The 18,816-nt window shown below is 32.9% G+C and overlaps 1 protein-coding gene across 1 annotated transcript; it reads right to left on the bottom strand.

The window, feature by feature from the left end:
• Positions 1 to 6,154: 6,154 nt before the first annotated feature.
• Positions 6,155 to 13,171, bottom strand: LOC115969021 (L-galactose dehydrogenase). The gene is made up of 5 exons (XM_031088580.1): positions 12,705 to 13,171; positions 10,432 to 10,660; positions 9,978 to 10,277; positions 9,083 to 9,211; positions 6,155 to 6,550 (listed from the first exon to the last, which is right to left on the bottom strand). Exons 1-5 carry the CDS (start codon positions 12,872 to 12,874, stop codon positions 6,419 to 6,421), a joined length of 960 nt encoding a protein of 319 aa, XP_030944440.1. The 5' UTR covers positions 12,875 to 13,171; the 3' UTR covers positions 6,155 to 6,418.
• Positions 13,172 to 18,816: the final 5,645 nt, after the last annotated feature.

The raw sequence follows: 18,816 nt of genomic DNA on the forward strand, positions 1-18,816 counted from the left end.
AATCGAGCTACAGCTAGGATGTACAATTGCATGGTATTACATAGCCCAAATGTGGACAAGTATGGGTGGGGTACCAAGGCCAACGCAAGAGAGAGAGAGAGAGAGAGAGAGAGAGAGAGAGAGAGAAGTAAAGAAGAAGGAAGGTAAAACCTTAGCGCATGACCCAGGACCCACACCACATTTAGTTCAAGTATATGGTCTGGGACCGCGGGTAGGAACGAGTGCCTGGGATACCCAGCCCAGTACTTGTCCCAAAACAGGTCTACCTAATTCATAACTTGGGACTTGGAAAAAAAAAAGTCCAATGTACCCAATTCAGTACCTGCGCAAGAACACAACCATTAGGGTACTTGGTCTAGGACCTACTGCAAATTTGTAGGGACCATGTCCCAGGACTTAGTTCAAAAAAAAGAGAAGCAACAACCAAAAAGGGGAGCATAATACACATTGTAAGTAGATCCACATATTATAATCCAAAGTAGATAGATCCACACATTATCATAATCAAAAGTAGTTTTCAAAAAAAAAGAGAAATAAAAATAAGTTTACAGAACCTCAATTGTCTAGAGGGGGGGGGGGAATAAGCTTATGCAGTTGGAGTTAAAAAAAAAAAAAAGAGGAAAAAGGAACTAAGGTATAAGGTCGGTCAGCAAAGAGCCTCTTAAGGGAATTGCAGGAATAGTTGATGAAGAAAGAACTAGTTGCTTCTTAACCTTCAGATCTTGCAATACCTTGTGAGCACGAGCCAGGGCCTCCTCAATAGCAGCAATCTCAACGTCTAGGTCCTTAGAAACCTTCCTCTGAAACAACATGTGGGCCAAGGACCGCAAGTACTCCGGCAAAAAGGACAAATTAAACTTGGCTTCCAACTTGAAACTTTTTGCACCTAGAATAAATGAACTATTTAGTCATGAATGGGTCACTTGATAAAAAAATTATTAATTTTATAATATGTAACACATATGTTGAGCCACTTAGGGGTAAGAATGATAAATAAGATGTAACTTTTTTTATATTAAAGCAAAAAATTATACCAAATGATTAAAATAAATAATAAATTTTATTTTGAAAATTCTTGAAACTTTTGGAAGTAGAATTTCAATTTGAGTAGCATTTTAAATTTCTATAAATTTAGGTAATAAAGTTTTACTTAAAATACACAATTTTAACAATTAATAAAGCACTTGATATTTTGGTAATAAGGTTTCATCTTAAAGTAATCTATCTTAATAATTAATGAAGCACATGAAAAAAGCTCATTTTGTGTACCATATACATTGCCCAACTACATCCTATAGTATTCAACTTTAATCACATAAAGATATAATATGACATGATATTTTTACTTCTTCATCGCTCTTCAGATGAAAAAAAAAGGTAAATAATTTTTTATTTTGATAGATTACATTTAAAACCCTATAATGTATGCAATGTTCAAAAGTAACTGCAACATGAAATTGTCAAAAAATTACAAACCAAACCCTAATCCTAAGGTTTCAAAAAGTAAGAAATCAAACATCCAACCTATATTAAACCACTTAGATGAGTTGAGGGTTAAGTTTTTACTTTTTGAAATTTATTAGGGCTTGATTTGTAACTTTTGAAATTATTAGGATTTAATTTTTTTTTTTTTTTTTTTTTTTTTACAAATGAAAATTATTTTTTAGGTGTATGGATAGTGTTTTATTTAGTATTTACTTATTTTTCTCAATGCCTACAATTTAGTATTTGCTAATAGTTATCATTGCCATCTTAATGGTTTATAATATTCTTTTTTACCTTTTATTTTGTGGAAAAAAAAAATCCATAGTTGTCAAATTGATTCCTTCTTTACAATTATGTTGTTCATCTATTATATGTATAATCTTTCACTTAATATGTGGATATGTTGTGATAGAAATGAGTATATACTAAATACACAATATTCTCATTACAGATCAGTGAATCGGGCAATACTCTTGCTAATAATTGTACAAATAAGAAACCTAGTAAGAGAAGCTCATTAATCGAATTGCTTTTTTAAGAATTAAGAGACATCTAAGTCATACAAGTAAAGAATTTGTTCATCAATGGAGAAAAATAATACAATCGCATGCTTTACGACATCAGGGCTTCTAGAATTACTTTTTGTAACCTAAATAATAATCCAAATCCAATAATCAAGCTTTAATGCATCGTCATTAATTTATAATCCATTCATGGAGTAAAACAATCATAAATGAAATCCATAATTAATAAAACATGCATTTTTCATTGAAATTTGATTGCAGATTCTATCTTTGCATTAAAAAAGAAAAAGAAAAAGAAAAAGGAAGTACTCATTCCAGAGTTGTAGAAGTCAATAGGACACTTAATGTTGTCAATCTTTCAACCTTCTAATAGAAGTACTTTTTTTGTATCCAATGTCTGTCTCTTCAGTAGTTTGTAGTTTGTGCTAGCCAACTACAGTAATTTACATTCTTATTATAAAAGCACAAAAAGCAGGACTTGGTAGTGAAATACTCAAAACCTCTGTTTTGTTTTTGTGGTTCTTCTTTGGCTTATATATGTTTTTTGGGGTTTGTTTCTGTTTCTTGTTAAGGATGTAATAAATAGAAAAGCTTAATTATGTTGGTTTTAATAGTGTTTCTTCCTGTTGTCTATCATTGTTGAGATGAGAAAATTGTACACTTGTATTTGTTTATTTCTTTTGGTAGTCCTTGAAATATTGATATTTATTTTGGAATATATTTATTTATATACACCACTTAATTTACTACATGTAATAATAAAACGAAAAATACCCTTTGGACTAGAATATACAAACAGAGGTGTCAATATTTAAATTTATATTTGATTTGAAAAAAAAAAAAAAAGTGGAAGCGGAGGAGGAGGGCAGGTCTAAGAAATAAATGGTAAAGACTGGGGATAAAATACGGAAGTTGAAAAAAAAGTTACCGTTACAAACTTGATGAACTCAAAGACAGAGATACACACAACTCCCCATCCCACTCTCTCAACTAGTCATTACTTCTAGTTATTTATTTATTTAGGTTTATGGGAAAGAATCTAAATTTAGACTTACTTTTAGGCAATGTGACTGAGAGCCACTGCCCTCAGCCCCATGATCATAATATATATACGTTGATCTACAATGATTACTTTTCTTTCTTCTCACGCACGCACGCACTCACTCACTCACTCCACTCCTACTGCTTTGCTTTACATACCCACACCTAATTGTGCCTCTCTCATTTTAACACTCATATTTCATTCAACAAACCCTCTCTCTCTCTCTCTGCTTTCTGTCTCATTACTTTGTGAATCAAATTCCTTTCTCACTCTCTTTGGAGATGTAGCAAAAAGAAATTTTGGTCTCTGAAATTTTGCTCCGAATTCCATTCCTCCACTCACATTGCCATTTCAGATCTGGGTATTGTTTCAAACCCATTTGGGGTGACCACAGAAGAAGATCAAAATTTGCTAATTCTAAACCCCAATCCCATCCCCATATTCCAATTTTGAATCTCAAGAGGAAGAGGGATTATGGGCTTTTGCCAAAACTTCCTGCTAACGCTAAACCCCATTTGGACGTGGGTTCTGATCTTGATGAAAATCCAAAGCCCCACAAGACCAAATGACTGAAAATAATCCCACCCAAAAAGCCACCTAACTCCTGCTCTGTTACTCCCATTTGGTTCTCTTTTGACGCCTTGGTTGAGGTTGCATCTCTAGAAATAGAAAAATTTGACAAGTTTGCAAGATTGATACAAGAGAAGGCTCTCAAGAAGCCAATCTTTATCCAAGAAAAGGTCAAGAGCTCTGCTGTTCAAAAGAGACCAAGATTTGGACATGATGATGATCAAGATTGGAGTTTGGAATTGGAAACCAAGAAATAGAGGGCAATGGTTGTGCAAGAAAAGGTCATGGGCTCTGCCTTTGTTATTCAAGATTGGGGTTTGGAGGCCAAGAAAAAGAAGCAATGCTCGATGCCAATCAAGAAAGCGATTGCAAGTCCACACCCACCACCCATCCTGCCTCCAAAGTTCAAGGATGTGATCAATACATTGAATGGGCATGATGAACTGCTGGTGGTATAGAAAAAAGCTATTCAAGACTGACATAACAAAGGGTAACAACTGGTTTTCAATACCTTTGAGACAAATAATGAGGGAGGATTTCTTGTCTGAGCAAGAGAAAGAGGAACTTAGAGCACGGCAAGAAATCCCAGCAAGACTCATCGATCCCAAGCTTCAGATTTTTAATGATATAGTTTTGATTCAATGGGACATGCCTAAGATTACAGGAAATACAAGTTCAACATATGCATTGAGGACCGGTTGGAACAATGTTCAGAAGTCGAATGATCTCAAGGAAGGTGATTTAGTGCAACTTTGGTCATTACGGGTGTTGGCCAACAAGCTTGTGAAGATGCCTCTTCGTCTTCTGCTATAAACAAAGGACAGCTCTGTTTTGCCCTTGTGTTGCTTTAGAGAACATAAAACAAATTCATGAAGTTGTGAATTGTGATAGTTTTTTATTATTCTTTTTTTTATATTTAATTTTTGTTCAAATTTTTTAGCGTCTAGATTTCAGTTATGGTCCTATGGATATTTGTGCATGTGTATGTGGTCAAACTCCCATCGATAATCAGTAGGGCTGTCCAGATTCATCCGAGTATCCGACCCACCCGAAGAACCGACCAAATCCGACCCGAAACCGGCTAACCCGATTACTCCGGCGGGTTAGCGACAGGTCTTCATCACTAGAAACCGATTCCGGCAGGTCAGGTTTTGGTTTTCCTCCCTTAAAACCCGAACCGACTGAAAGATTTCTAGATTCCAACCAAAATTTTCCAAAATCCGGTGAAAAAACCTAGATTCTGGTGATATTTTTCCAGATTCAGGTGCTATTTCCCTTAGATCCAGTGATATTTTGACCGGATCTAGCGAAATCTCATAGAATCCGGTGAGATTTTCACTGGATCTGTGTTTTTTCCACGGTTTTCTCTCCATCCCGAATCCAACCGACCCGCCCGCCACCCGTTGATGTTCTAAACCACCCGACCCGATTACTCCAACGAGTGCCTTTTTTCGCCACCCGATTCTGGCAGGTCGGTTTCGGGTTGGACACAAACCCGACCCGTGGACAGCCCTAATAATCAGTATATATACAAGTAGATTTCAGTTACGATATTAGACTTTCAGTGGATATATTAATTATGGGTAATTGTGTATTAATTATCTATTTTAAAGGAATTTTTATTATTTTTTATAAATTTTATATAAGAAACTATTTTAATTTGGAATAATAATAGATTCAGAATCTAACATTCTTCCTTGTATTTAGTTGCTTTAACAACATTTAACAAGAAAGCCATCAAAAATGAAATATTGTGAAATTCACAAAAATGAATCTTAACAATTTAGATTTCTTTATATCTATACATACATACATACATACATACATATATATATATATATATATATATATATATATATATCACTTTAAATAATATTACACCGAGTGTAACTTTAAATAATATTACACCAACTAATATTTATTCTTATTAGATTAATATTTCAAAAAACCCACCATTGAATTACAAATTCTTTATGTTCTTAACATTTATGCCAAATTAATATTTGGATGTTTATGCAACTATATTTTATACTTTAAGGATTAATTATAATTGAAATTATATTTTTTTGTTTATGCATTATTATTTTATATATTTCTTATATAAAAGTTGTGAAAATATACCTAAAAATTATTTGATTCTCTAGATTTTTTAATCAAGATCGCCCATTTATACAAATTTGTTCCATTGTATTTATTTTAATTATTTAACTATTAATGATGTTTGGTTAAACCTTAGTTCAACCTTAAAACCTTGAACCTCTCTTATCTCCAATTCTCCATTTCTTTGAACATGCAGCTCATTTTTTAAAACCATGAAAATTAAGCTTTTAATTCATATAATCCTATTTCATGAGTTTATTAGCTGTAAAAGAAAAAGGCAGGTCTTTTAAATGTATAAGTAATAAACCAGGTGTTTTTTTTTTTTTTTAGTGAGATTTCAGCTAATCCACAAAGAAAATGCCTCTGGAAATTTAAACCATTTAGATGAGAGACACATAAATGCATTGTTTTTTTTTTTTTTTACTAACAAAAGTGAAACCCATCACATGACTCCAAAATCATATATATAATAATGTCTACATTCTTACTTGGAGAAAAAGTAGAGATATCACGCATACATGCATGCATCCTAAGATGACATGCCTATAACACAAAGTATTTGGATCTATCCCCATGTAGATAAATTTTCCCACTGCCATTTGGATAGAGCCCTCATAAGAATAGAATTAGCCTCTAATTGGATTTATCTGTTATTGATAGGCCAATGCTGGTTATTCAGCCACATGAAAAGTAGCAGTCAGCTCTGTTGGATTCCACTTGGCCAAGTTTGATTCTTCACAGGTTTCAGGATAGCTTCAACCTCCAATAGAGTTTCCTCATCTTTCCCAGCAGTTGCGAGCTCCATAGCAGCAGCAACATTCTCCTCAACCTGATTATCAAAATGCCACAAGTTAAACCTACAGTTCAAGAAGCACACTTGTTAAAAGATAACGGAGAATTCGACTCAAATCGTGGAAACCATGGCATTGACCAAAACCATGGGGACATGAAAAAGAGCATGCGAATGGAATCCTGATTTAACCTTGTAGCCAGTGGTTTCATCATATAATTATTACCAAAACCAGGCCCTTAAATAGATTACCGATGTTTTTTTTTTTTGAGCAAAATGTTTCGTAAAAATTCCAGATAGGGAAATAATTAAGGCAAGAATCTAAACCCAGTTGACCAACCTTGAAAGAGGGCTCTTCAGCAGTTATTGACTACACCTGGTGGTTCAAAACTACTAGGTTCAAATATTATTAGCCTCGTACATAATATTGGATAATAAGGCCATTACAATCCAACAGAAGACCCACACAATTTCCATACCTTTGGGTCTGCTATCCAGACTATAGTGAAACTTGACTCTAATTAAGTAACAAAAAAAGGATGGAAGTAAGGGACAAAGGCAGGTGCAGACAGTAGAGACATATGGGGAAAGTATATTTGAAGATTTGATATCCAGGAAAAGTTACTGTGGCAGCTGAAAGTAGGAACTTGGGACAGAGTTGGCCTGATACTGATTGTGCAGATACTGTGGGGAATTGTGGCAATGGATACAAAATGACATTAAGATATGGTCTGATTTAAAGGATAAAATCACATGGTTAACTCATAGCGAATATGGTTGTATTAACATAAGTGCTTGGAGCAATTTTAAAGCAAGTTTTACTCCAGGTTCTTAAGATGCTACAGTTTAGGGTAGTTAGATCATTACAAGGTACAGTTTTAACTTATGTCTGGCAAGAAAACAAATAGTGCGGAGATTCAAAATTTCTTCTTCATAAAAAAGGGAATGCTCAACTTCTTTGTTTGCTTTTTGTTACAAGAGGATTGAAATGTGAAACATCTGATCTTTGAGTGTCAATTCTTGAGAGTTTTTGGCTGTAGTGCAGAAACTCTCTCCCATAGCATTGCTATAACTCCATGTTTTAACAAATTAGCAATCCACATGCCATCTGCACATGATGCTGTATCAATAAGCTGGTTGGAGAAGAACTATACATTGTGGAAGCCCAAAACTATAATTACGGTCTTACAGGTCCTACACTCCTAATCAATTTAGAAGTCCTTTTGTTCCTAACTTTTGGTCCTACAAGTGTCAATGGTAGTCAATAGTCAGCTAATATTTATCAGATTACATTTTTGGCTAATTAAGTTCTTTAGGTACTTTTAATTAGTTTTGTAATGTAGGGCCAGGATTTATCTAATCACAGGGCTGGGGTTTGTATTTCTGTTGGGTTTTGTACAGCATTACAAAAGGGTTGTAATTCTCACGTTTTGACAGTACGGCAGATTATTGAGCACTGAGAGTTCCTAAGCATCTTTCTCTATTGCTCTATTTCTTTCTCCTTCAACATCTACTTGCCCTTTTTTTCTCCACTTCTCTGTTACTGATCTAAAGACTAAGATCAAATCAGATCCTCAAACACCCCTTTAAGCCTATTGAACCCTAAATTCTATTCCCCTATATTTCCTGCTATCAAACTAATTGACCCATCCTTTTTTAACTTTTAATTATAATCCTATTTTCCCTCTAGTGCTAGAGTTTGCAAGATTCAGACCATGTCCTGCATCAATATATCCATGTACTTTAACAATGAAATATATAAAAGGGAAATATGTTTGTAGTAAATTTGATATGAGGCCAAGTAGGTTAAGCATTGCAAGTCATCATCTGAACAGTAGGTCATACCTCCACAATTTAAGTTCTTAGAACATCGAGAATTGTCCACTTTTTTTCTTTTTTTTTTTTTGATGGGTCGGGAATTGTCCACTTTCTAAAACAACAGCTCCCCCTTATTCATTCTTTTAACTGCATCCAATTTTTTTTTTTGGGAACTTCCATTTTTAATGATATCCTACTTTTGACATTTTGTAAGCTAAGGATCACAACGTTGCACAATATAGCATCACATTTACTTACATTAAGCCAGACATAACTCATAAAAAACAATGACACTGAACAACTATTCATAAGTGCACCACACATTTGCAACCTGACTTCACATGGAGTGGAATCAAATGAAACACGTCCAAAACTAAATGTCAAAACAAATGAAAGAACGTGCACCAGTTTCTCATTTGCCGCAAGTACAAAGAATTTGAACCTAGAAATCTTCTTGATGAGTATTAATTATTATATGATGGTAAATTATTCGTACTGAACGTATGTCAGTGGATCATGTAAAGCACAAGGACAAAACAATGCCTTTACATGTGTCTAAATTAAATATTTTATGAAAGAAAACGCCATCAATTATTCAACTTCATTGCAACAGACATGACCCAGGAAATTCATATATTGACTTGAGAGATTGGTCATACATATATTCAACATGGTGAGATAGATCTTTTTGTAAATTAGAAAGTTCTGGTATATTTTAGAAATGTGTAAATTAAGGAAATAATAAATGTTTACCTGTCTAATGGAGTTCATTCCAACCAGCACAGACGAAACGTCCTTATTTGACAGACTATATTGCATAGCTAACTTAGAAATATTCTTCCCCTTTTCTTTACAGTAGGCAGCAGCAGCTTGACATGCAGACTGTTGGAAGTATACAATAGATGTAGCAGTTAAAAATACTTTATATTATATCCTTCAAGCTACAACCAGATTTAAGAAACCATGTAATCTATCTACCTATGAGTAAACAGTAAAAAAATCTTTGAGAACATTTAAGATGTTCAATGGCGAAGGCACAATAGCTAAGAAAATTGACAGAGGTGACTCCTTTATGTATGTAGTTGGAAATCAAAACTTAAAAAGTTAACCAATTAGGTTTATTTCACATATAGATCTTTGTTTACCTTTCATTTTAGTAAGGAAACATGTTGTCCATTCTTACCTTAATCTGGTTAGATAAAAGGAGTCCTACTAAATTCAGTGTGCTCACAAAGAATTTATTTTGAACAACATCCTCTCAGATCTTAACAGTGTAATAAACATTATTAATCCCTTTACAAAAATGTAAAGCTAGTTGCAGCCTTGCAGGTGTCCAAGAAATAACTTAGGTAGGAGAAATTTTCTATTTTCTGTATAATTTTATATTCATAATCAGAACAGATATTCTCATTCTACTATTTTGTCACTATCGCAATCGCAAGGCATAAAATACGCATAACTAGAAGGATCCATAAAATATTTTGTAAACATTCTTGCATGGTGATTTTTTTTATTGGCCTGACACCCAGGCACACATATACAAATACAGATGTGATGTTGGGTAAATGGAATGAAGTTTGAGTTATCCCTGATGCAAGAAAAGCATAAAAATCTACAGTGTTGATTATTTCATAGAGAAAAAGCACACCTTGAGTTCAGGTGAAGCTGGGTGCCAGTGTGGAGGACCACTCTCAGTAAGAAGACCCATTGCAAGTGGAGAAGCACTAATTACACCAACACCTTTGCTCTTTAAGTAAGGTAGTAAATCCTCCAATGTTGAATCATTAATACTGTGGTGGCAATATGACAAAATTACATCCACTGCGCCAGGTGGCACCCTATCGAGTACATAAGTAAAAACTCCCAATGGAAGTCCAGTAATCCCAATAAAACGGATTTTCCCTGCTTCCTTCAGTTTCTGAAGGGCAGGAATTGTCTCATTCACAACCTATTAACAAAAATTAAAGACTCCAAATGTCATTATCACAAGGCGTTTTATTAAGAATCAAATAAATAAACAACATGTGAATACGCTTAGAAATATGCAGAACTAAGAGGATCCATATATAAAGAAGGTGAACAAAGATCAATTAATTTAGCACCTGATCTAGAGATCCAAATTCAATGTCATGGCATTGTAGTATATCAACATAATCCAGCTGCAATCTTGCCAAGCTCTCGTCAATGCTCTTAGTCACTCTATCAGCACTGAAGTCGAAACCCTCAGCGTACCGTCCACATTTTGTGGATACAATGTAATTGTCTCTTGGAACTCCTAGAGCTTTTAACGCCTTACCAAGTACCTTTTCTGACAAAGTCCCTCCATAATATCTAAAAATGATAGAAAATACATATTCAAAATTCCAAATGGATGAATAATCAGAAATAAAGCAAATGATAAGTATGTTGAAACAAGGCAAGTACGAAGCAACTAATGATCTGTGAACAATAAAATTAGGAAGAAGTGCATGACAAGGGTGAAAGCATTCAAATTTACTACAGTCACTAACTCTATTTGAGGTACAAAGAAGAAATGGATGTTAAATTTGAAATCTAATCAAATACATTTTGTTTTTGTTTAAAAAGAATAATAAAAAAGTGCATGATATAGAGCAAACACAAGTTAATCGGTTTTTCATTTGTTAGATTCATATAACAACATATTTAGATTTCAGAACTTTAGTTCAATGCTCCTTACATTTTCTTGGTTACCAAATGGGGATTGTCAGGGTCCCTAATAATTTAAAGTCTACCCGTCAAGTCACAGTGGTGAAGGCCCCCCTTGAGCTTTTGAAATTTCCATTAACAGAGGAAATTAAATCATGAATGACCCTTTAAATTTACTTACACCCCCCCCCCCCTTCCCCAATATTTTGGGAAAAAATAACTCCTCTAAATTCATTTTGGGCTTCCTAATTTGAAAATTGATTTAAAAAAAAAAAAAAAAAAAAAAAAAAAAAAAAAAAAAACCAAAAGAAAATTTTGATACAGCAAATCAAAATTTTGATACACCCCCCCTCCCCCCTTCCCCAATATTTTCATTAAAAAATAAAAAGCATATGCCCATAGACCATCCAAATACATACAGCAAATCAATTTTTTTTTTTTTAATTTCCATATTAAAAACAAATCCCTCCAAAAGCAAATCCCTATGCGACTGTGAGCAGTGGTATTTTTCTCTCAAACTCTCTCCATGCGATTGTGTTTATTGATGATAGTATTAGTATCTACTACTTACTGTTCAGTCTTTTACCTAAGCTATATGATTTGGTTCTGTACTTGTTTCCAGAAGCTAGTAAAAGGTTAAAAAATTATATCTTTTAGGCTAGTAATTTACAACTTGCTCACACTTGGGCTTTTAAAATTTTTTTTTCTTTTAATGTAATAAAGATTTTATTGTTTACCTTTTTGTTAGTTCCATTTCAATTGACCCAAAAAAAAAAGTGAAAGTGTTATTGATAAATAAATAAAAAATTATATAGTGATTTGATATCAATTCTTGTTATTGATAAATAAAGGTAATTATACAGTAATTTTATATCAATTATTTGAGCTAAAGCTAGAATTGGATGTTTTTATCTCAATTTGGTATCATGTGTTTTTTTTTATTTTTTAATAAATTGATCTATTCTTCTCCAAAAAAAAAAAAAAATAAAAATAATTTGTTGATCTAATATAAAATAAAAAATAAATCACTCTATCTGGTGACAAAAAAAAAAAAAAAAAAAGAAGTAATTGACAAAAAGACATAAATTGGAAAGTATTAAAAAATTTAGCTTTTTTTTTACTGAAAGAACTTTATTATATTTAACTTGGCCCATTAAAAAAATTTCTGGCTTCGCCACTGCGTCAAGATATCATTTTCTTCAACCAATTAAGACTTCAAAACTTCAATTCCTTCATTCCCTTACAATTTTCTTTCCACACAAAAAAAATTTTCTCTCCCATTTTTACATTTTTGGGAAACCAAAGGAAGCATTAACGAGTTCCAAAACTCTCATAAAGTAGTATTCTCCGAGAAACAAAACTCTCATATAATTTCTAACAACCAAAGTATAAGATCCAAAAACCACAATTAATTTGTTTTCTAGTCCCACTATGAACACACAGCTTAACTTCAATTTTTGGGCAAAAGTTAGACTAATTAAGCCTAAGCTTTGTCTTTTCATCTAGCATTACGAGAAATACGATAGTTTCTTCCTTTTTCAGCAACCAAACAGATAGGCATCAATTGAGAAACACACAATTCAATTCAATGTTTCAACTTTCCTACATTTTTCTAGGCAAAACCAAACACAGCCTTACACACACAAAAAAGAAAGAAATTGAGTGTAGTTTCAGGAATGGGGAAAAAAAAAGATAGATGGATACGTACGGAGAGGTGTCGAAGAAGTTGATACCGAGACGAAAGGCTTCACGAACGGAGGCATTTGCTTCTTCCTCGGAGACTGTGCCGAAAACGTTGCCGAGAGGCGATGCCCCGAAGCCCACGCAGCTGAGCTTCAGCCCCGTGTTCCCTAGCTCCCGGAGCTCGAGCTTGGCCATTTGATTCTGAGTTATTAGGGTGTTTGGGATGTGAGAAAATTGTTGAAGATGAAAATGAAGAAAGAAAGAAAGAAAGAAAGAAAGAGGTTTTAACGGTCAGGTGATGGAAACTGGATTGGAGTGTACTGGAGGCTTAGATTGGACTCTCAACTCACATCAATATGGGTTTTGTTGATCTCAATGTTCTTTCGTGGAAACTGCACTAGCAGTCTAGCATATAGAGATGTAATGGTAAAAGACAATTTTTTTTTTCTTTTTTTGGTATTGTGTTTTTTCTTTTAAACTGGTGGACTTTACGATGTTGATGATGCTCAAATTGTTTAAATGCTATTTTAGCAACTAAAACACAAAAAAGGAAGCAACGTTGATGGTGCCAAAGTTTAATATATTAGCAACCAAGCTACAGTTTCATCTTTGGCATTTTATTGTAGTTTCAAAGTTATAAAAAAAAAAATAATAATAATAATAAATTATTTTATTCTCTCTCTTCTTCTCTTCCTCTTTTTTTTTTTTTTTTTTTTTTTTTTTTCACCTCCTCTAACTCAAAATTAGGACAATTGAGATCGGTGATGATGTGGGCATGCTATGGAGGCTTAGATTGGCAATAGTGTGGATAGGTGTTGGTGTTTTGGGTTGCTAGGTTTTGTAGTTTTTTTGGGTTGACTGTTGCTGGTGGGTGGTTTGTTACAGGCATTGGTGGGTGGGCGTTAAGGTGGATTCATTGATCCGTGGGTTTGGGTTGAGATTGGTTGTGGGTTGGAATTTGATTTTAGGTTGAAATCAAGTTGTGATTGTGACGGTGGGTTATGGGTTAGGGTGCTGGCACTAGTTATAGGGGTGGTGGAGGTGGGTTATGGGTTCTGGCATAGGTTGTAGTGTTGGTGGTGGTGGGTTGTGGGTGCTAGCAAACTGTTATCTTCTTGTTTTATGCTTTTTTATTTCTATTTTTTTACCAATGGTGGTGGCTGGCATTGGGTGTGGGTTTGCTGGGTGGCTAGCATTGGATGATGGTTGGTGGTGGTTGCTTTTGCTCTTACAAGTCACAAGAATAAAGAAAGATTAAAAAAAGAATAAAGAGTGAATATTTAAATGAAGTGGTAAAAAATTTGAAATCTTTGATGTTAGATTTATTGTAAAATGAGGTGTTAAAATAGATAAAGTAGTTTTTTAAACTACTAAATTTTTTAGCGCCACCACTATAAATACTCTTAAGTGTTAACTAGACTGCGAGGTGGGGGTTGGATTAAGGGTCTCCATCTCATCACGTCTTGTCTTGGGGAGCGGGGATGACAATTCTATTTTGTCATCTATAATGAGGTGATTTCAGTATTGATAAGAAAGAGATAAATGATAAATTATTGATTATCTCAAAAGTTTATTATATTAGAAAATTGTGAATTTAATCAATTCATTTTTTGAGAGAAAATTACAATATACTGTTAACTTCAAAGTTCGAACTCTTTTCCCCTTAGACCCCTAAACACTTTGTGTATGGAGAGGTGCTAATTTAACTATAAGGTCCTTGACTCCATAATTCATCTTAGATACTAAACAAATAGAATTCGATCTTTATTCCTTTCATTTCATTGTCTTTTCTTTTCATATTCTATTTCTTCATTTTCTTTTTTTATTTTGTAAATAAGTTTTTTGCCACATAAAAAGAGGAGCAGGAAAATTTAACTTAAGAGAAGTGCTACGTCCATAACATTTTCAAAACATATCATAGGTAGTTAGTTATTATTGGTCATAATTTAAATTTATCAATAAATTTACTTTTTTGTCCCACCAATAACAACCTATCACTTAAAATTGGTTGTAAAAATATTGTGAACATAGCATTTCTCTTAAATTAATGACCTCCAATTAATGGGGGATCTTTATCCGACTTGCATTTTCATCTTTTAGAAATTGGAATTGACGTTTGTATATATAACTTACTTTATAAAGAGTAATTCAATTTGTAGTTAGTTTTGATCTTTATGCAGAAAGTATTCATTGCTCGTTTACATATTATCTTCCTTCTTTTTTTTTTTTTTTTAAAGAATACATACCTTAGGAGACCTATAGATTAACCTTTTATGATGTAAGAATAATAAATGGGAAAAAAAAATGATATATTTGGTTTACATTAATGTGGTACACTTTTCAAAAGTCTAAGAGGCCTGATAATTAAATTTTTATATACAATTTCTTATGTTCTTATGAAACTGAAAAATGATATATTTTTACATTAATGATATATATCGTTTATTTTACTGAAACTGAAAAATTATTGCTGAAAGTATTGTAAATAAAGATAAAAATTAGTTAAAATAATACAGTGGGGTCCAAGAATAATGCCAAAAACTACAATGAGCCCATGAATAGTAGTAAAAATAAGCTGAATAGTGAAATAATTTTCATTTATAATCTCAATCGAAACGCACGCAGAGTATTTTCAAAAGCCAAGGTAGTCTTACTAGGAGGAGATGGTATTATCCGTCCCCACTGTATAGAATGAGACTCTCACAAGTTGTGGGTCTCACAACATTAGTGTGTGACATATAACATGTGAGGGGCTTGATAGAGCGAATATATGAGATATTTATTGTTGAGAGAAATGAATATCTCATGTATTAGATATACGCATCATTCCACTCACAAGTCACAACGAGAGAAATTATAAACATACCCGAAACATGTATCACAATTAATGCAGACCACAAAACCTACTTAACCTTTTGACAGATCTTATTTTCAGGCATACATGGTGATATCACATGTTTGTATGAGAGACGAAGTTGAAGTTTTGCAATAGAAACTCTACGATGAAGCACGTGTGAAAGTTGAAGGCAGCAATCTTTGGAGGTTGATAATGATATGTACAGCAAAATTTTATTTATTTATTTTATTATTATTATTTTTTTTAAGGAAAGTTTGAACCTATATATAATATCTACTCCTATTAATAGCTCTTTATCATCGGATCAAGACACCAATCAATTTTTTATGTAAGCGAAGATTGAACCTCAAATTTCTTATTTAACTATCAAAAATTTTATCAGTTAAGCTAATTAAAACCTAGATATAGACAGCAAGTTTAGTAGCAAATTTTGCCATGCTTTTTTTTTTTTTTTTTTCCTATGCTAATGCAAGGTTGATATGGACAGTAATCAGTGGTGCATGTCTTAAATAATAATGTCTTAATTTTGAATGCTTCCTCTAGCAGCACATGCATGATGCAACGGTCTGTTGTGCTGTCATGAGTATTATCACACGTATAAGTTATAAGTTTTTTTGATGTCAAATAAAATAATATCTACTTATAATTATCCTATATATATATATTTATTTATATTAATTGAATCGGTATCTATTTTAATGAAAAGACTTCCTAGGCACACCGCACACCCTCTAATCAATCATCAAAAAAATATATGTGACGGTATCTTTTAATTGAATCGGTATCTTACCATTACCATTAGGGGAAGCTTCTTCATTGGGGATCAGTCGTGTTTATCAAAATTTATATCATATATTTCTTAAACAACCAAACAGAGGTTGTCGGAGGCAAGCATATTCTAGATAGATTTGACGAAATATTAACCTTTGCAAATATACATCCGGGTTTGCATAAAAATTGTTATTTTATTATCTAAAAAGTTATTTTTGCCTATTATACCATCTCACTTTATAATACATCTAACATTTAAGTTTATTTTTTAACATCCAACACATTAAAATAAATAATTACACAATAAAATAATATTAAAAAAATGTGAAAAAAAAAAATCATTAAGTAAAGAAAGAGAGAAAGAGGGAGGCAATAAAATAATATATATTATTTTTCAAACTCGGCTACAATAGTTCTTAAATATACAATTTACTGTTCACAGTTACTAAAAAGTATTAGCAATAATAATCCGATTAACGGGCAATATAGGCATGTTTAGATGTAAAATAGCAATTTAGTAGTTTTACACGCTCAATGCTAATGTTCGGGATGTTTTTTTTTTTTTTTTTTGATGGGAATGTTCGGGATGTTTTGTTTTTACCAATAGTGACCGTGCGTTTGTGAATTAAGCAGTTGTGGGCATTTGATATAGTTGGAAAAAGTGTAGGTAGGAAGTTATTAAGTAGTGTAGGAGATAAGATTCTACAAAATACTAGTAACGATTGCAAATAAGTGATTTTCAATCCCTTCTTACGAACGATCTATGCATGGGTTTCCACCGGTAGTGACCGAGCATTTGTGATTTAACTTTTAAGCAGTGGTGAAATTAAGCAATTGTGGACATGCATGAGACGTGCTCATTTATGCTTAACTAAATTTTATCTACTTCTCTCATTCTTCCATTAAAAAACAAAGTTAATATTCCTCTTCACTTCTATTTCAATTGTCCAATTATTCATTAATATCTAATTTTTCTCAATTTTAGTCTCTCACTTTATAAATATTAGTCAATATAGTCCTTTTATCCAAATTTGTTAGCAAACAATATTGTTTGAACATTCTTTTTTCTTTTATGTAAAAAATAATATGAATTTTTTTTTTAAACCATTCTGATGTGTAATTTAATAAATCATTTTTTTAAATAGATATTAGTAATTTTTCTTAAAATAGTTTAAATGGCTTCATCTGTTAACAGTTTTGGATAGAAAGACAAAATTGACTCATCTTAACAAAGTGAAGGATTAAATGGACTGAAATTAAACCTTAAAGACTAACTAGTGTTATTCCGTGTGACGCACAACTGGATGAAAATTCATATTTTTAAGAAATTTTTTTAAAAAATAATTAAAACTGAATTATTAAATAAATAGTAATTGTAAGGACACAATTTGTGACGACTCATAATAGTGTTGGATTCGCTCGTAAAAATGCCCAAACAATATCATTTATAGAGCGTGGATTTGAAAGGCTAGGCCTTAGTCACCAGACGGTGGGTTTTTCGTGGTGTTCATACATAGTTAAATCGTGTTCGCCCTGAGAGTCTTTTTCCTGAAGGCGGGCTGGGAGGCTCTGGTTTCTGGCCATTTTTCCCAGCCCCTGCTCTGGGTTGCTTACTTTTCCTTTTATACTAGCTTGTGTTCCTTATCCTTCGTCCACGTGTAGGATCGACTTTTCCAAGACTGATACTTGTCCCATCAGCCCATATCCTGAGTGGTTGGGGGTGGTTGTGAAAGCTGGAGAGTATGGCTCTGTCAGGTGCAGAGTATTGAATGGCAGTAAGGGCAGCTTTCCCTGGTCGTTATACTTTCTAGCGTACCCTTTTCTATTGACCTAGATATTTTAGATTTTTTCCAAGCTATTTCTATACCGTTTTTGCCCTTCCTTCCAGTGAGTCCTCGGATATGCCGAGGACAGAATCATCCTTGGCTGAGTCTCAAGACAATTTGGACTTTTGTTACCTATCCTCAGCTATAACCTTCCTCGGTTCGGGCCTTGGGCCCCAATGTAAAAATGGGCCAGGGCCACAAATTTATTAGACCCCACAGTAATAATTATTATAAAATAAGTAAATAATTTTAATAAAAAAAATTACTTTAAGTTCTAATTGTTTGGAGTTTAGTCCTTCTAAGTGTTTATCTGTTTTTATATATTAAAATTCTCTTTGTGCTTTGCGTTATCTTAATATGAGATATGGAATGAGTTTGATCTTTCCTATTTGTGTTATGTTTAATTTATGCCCTAGTCAATACAAACAATAATATATAAAATAGTTCTTTAATACTGATTTTTTTTCTAGTGATAGTCTAATTGAAAAAATCAACACACACAAATTAAATACAATAACCAAAACCAAAAATTAAAATATAAACAAAAGAGTTCAAAATTTGAGAATATAAAAAAATAAATAAATAACTTAACTAAGAGAACCAAGAACTTAAATGGGTGTCTATTATTTTGCTACTTTATAATAAACTTTCTTTAGCTTTATATCCTACGCGCAAATTCAGAA

This window comes from Quercus lobata, chromosome 11 (genome assembly GCF_001633185.2).
Source record: "Quercus lobata isolate SW786 chromosome 11, ValleyOak3.0 Primary Assembly, whole genome shotgun sequence".
Taxonomy (NCBI): domain Eukaryota; kingdom Viridiplantae; phylum Streptophyta; class Magnoliopsida; order Fagales; family Fagaceae; genus Quercus; species Quercus lobata.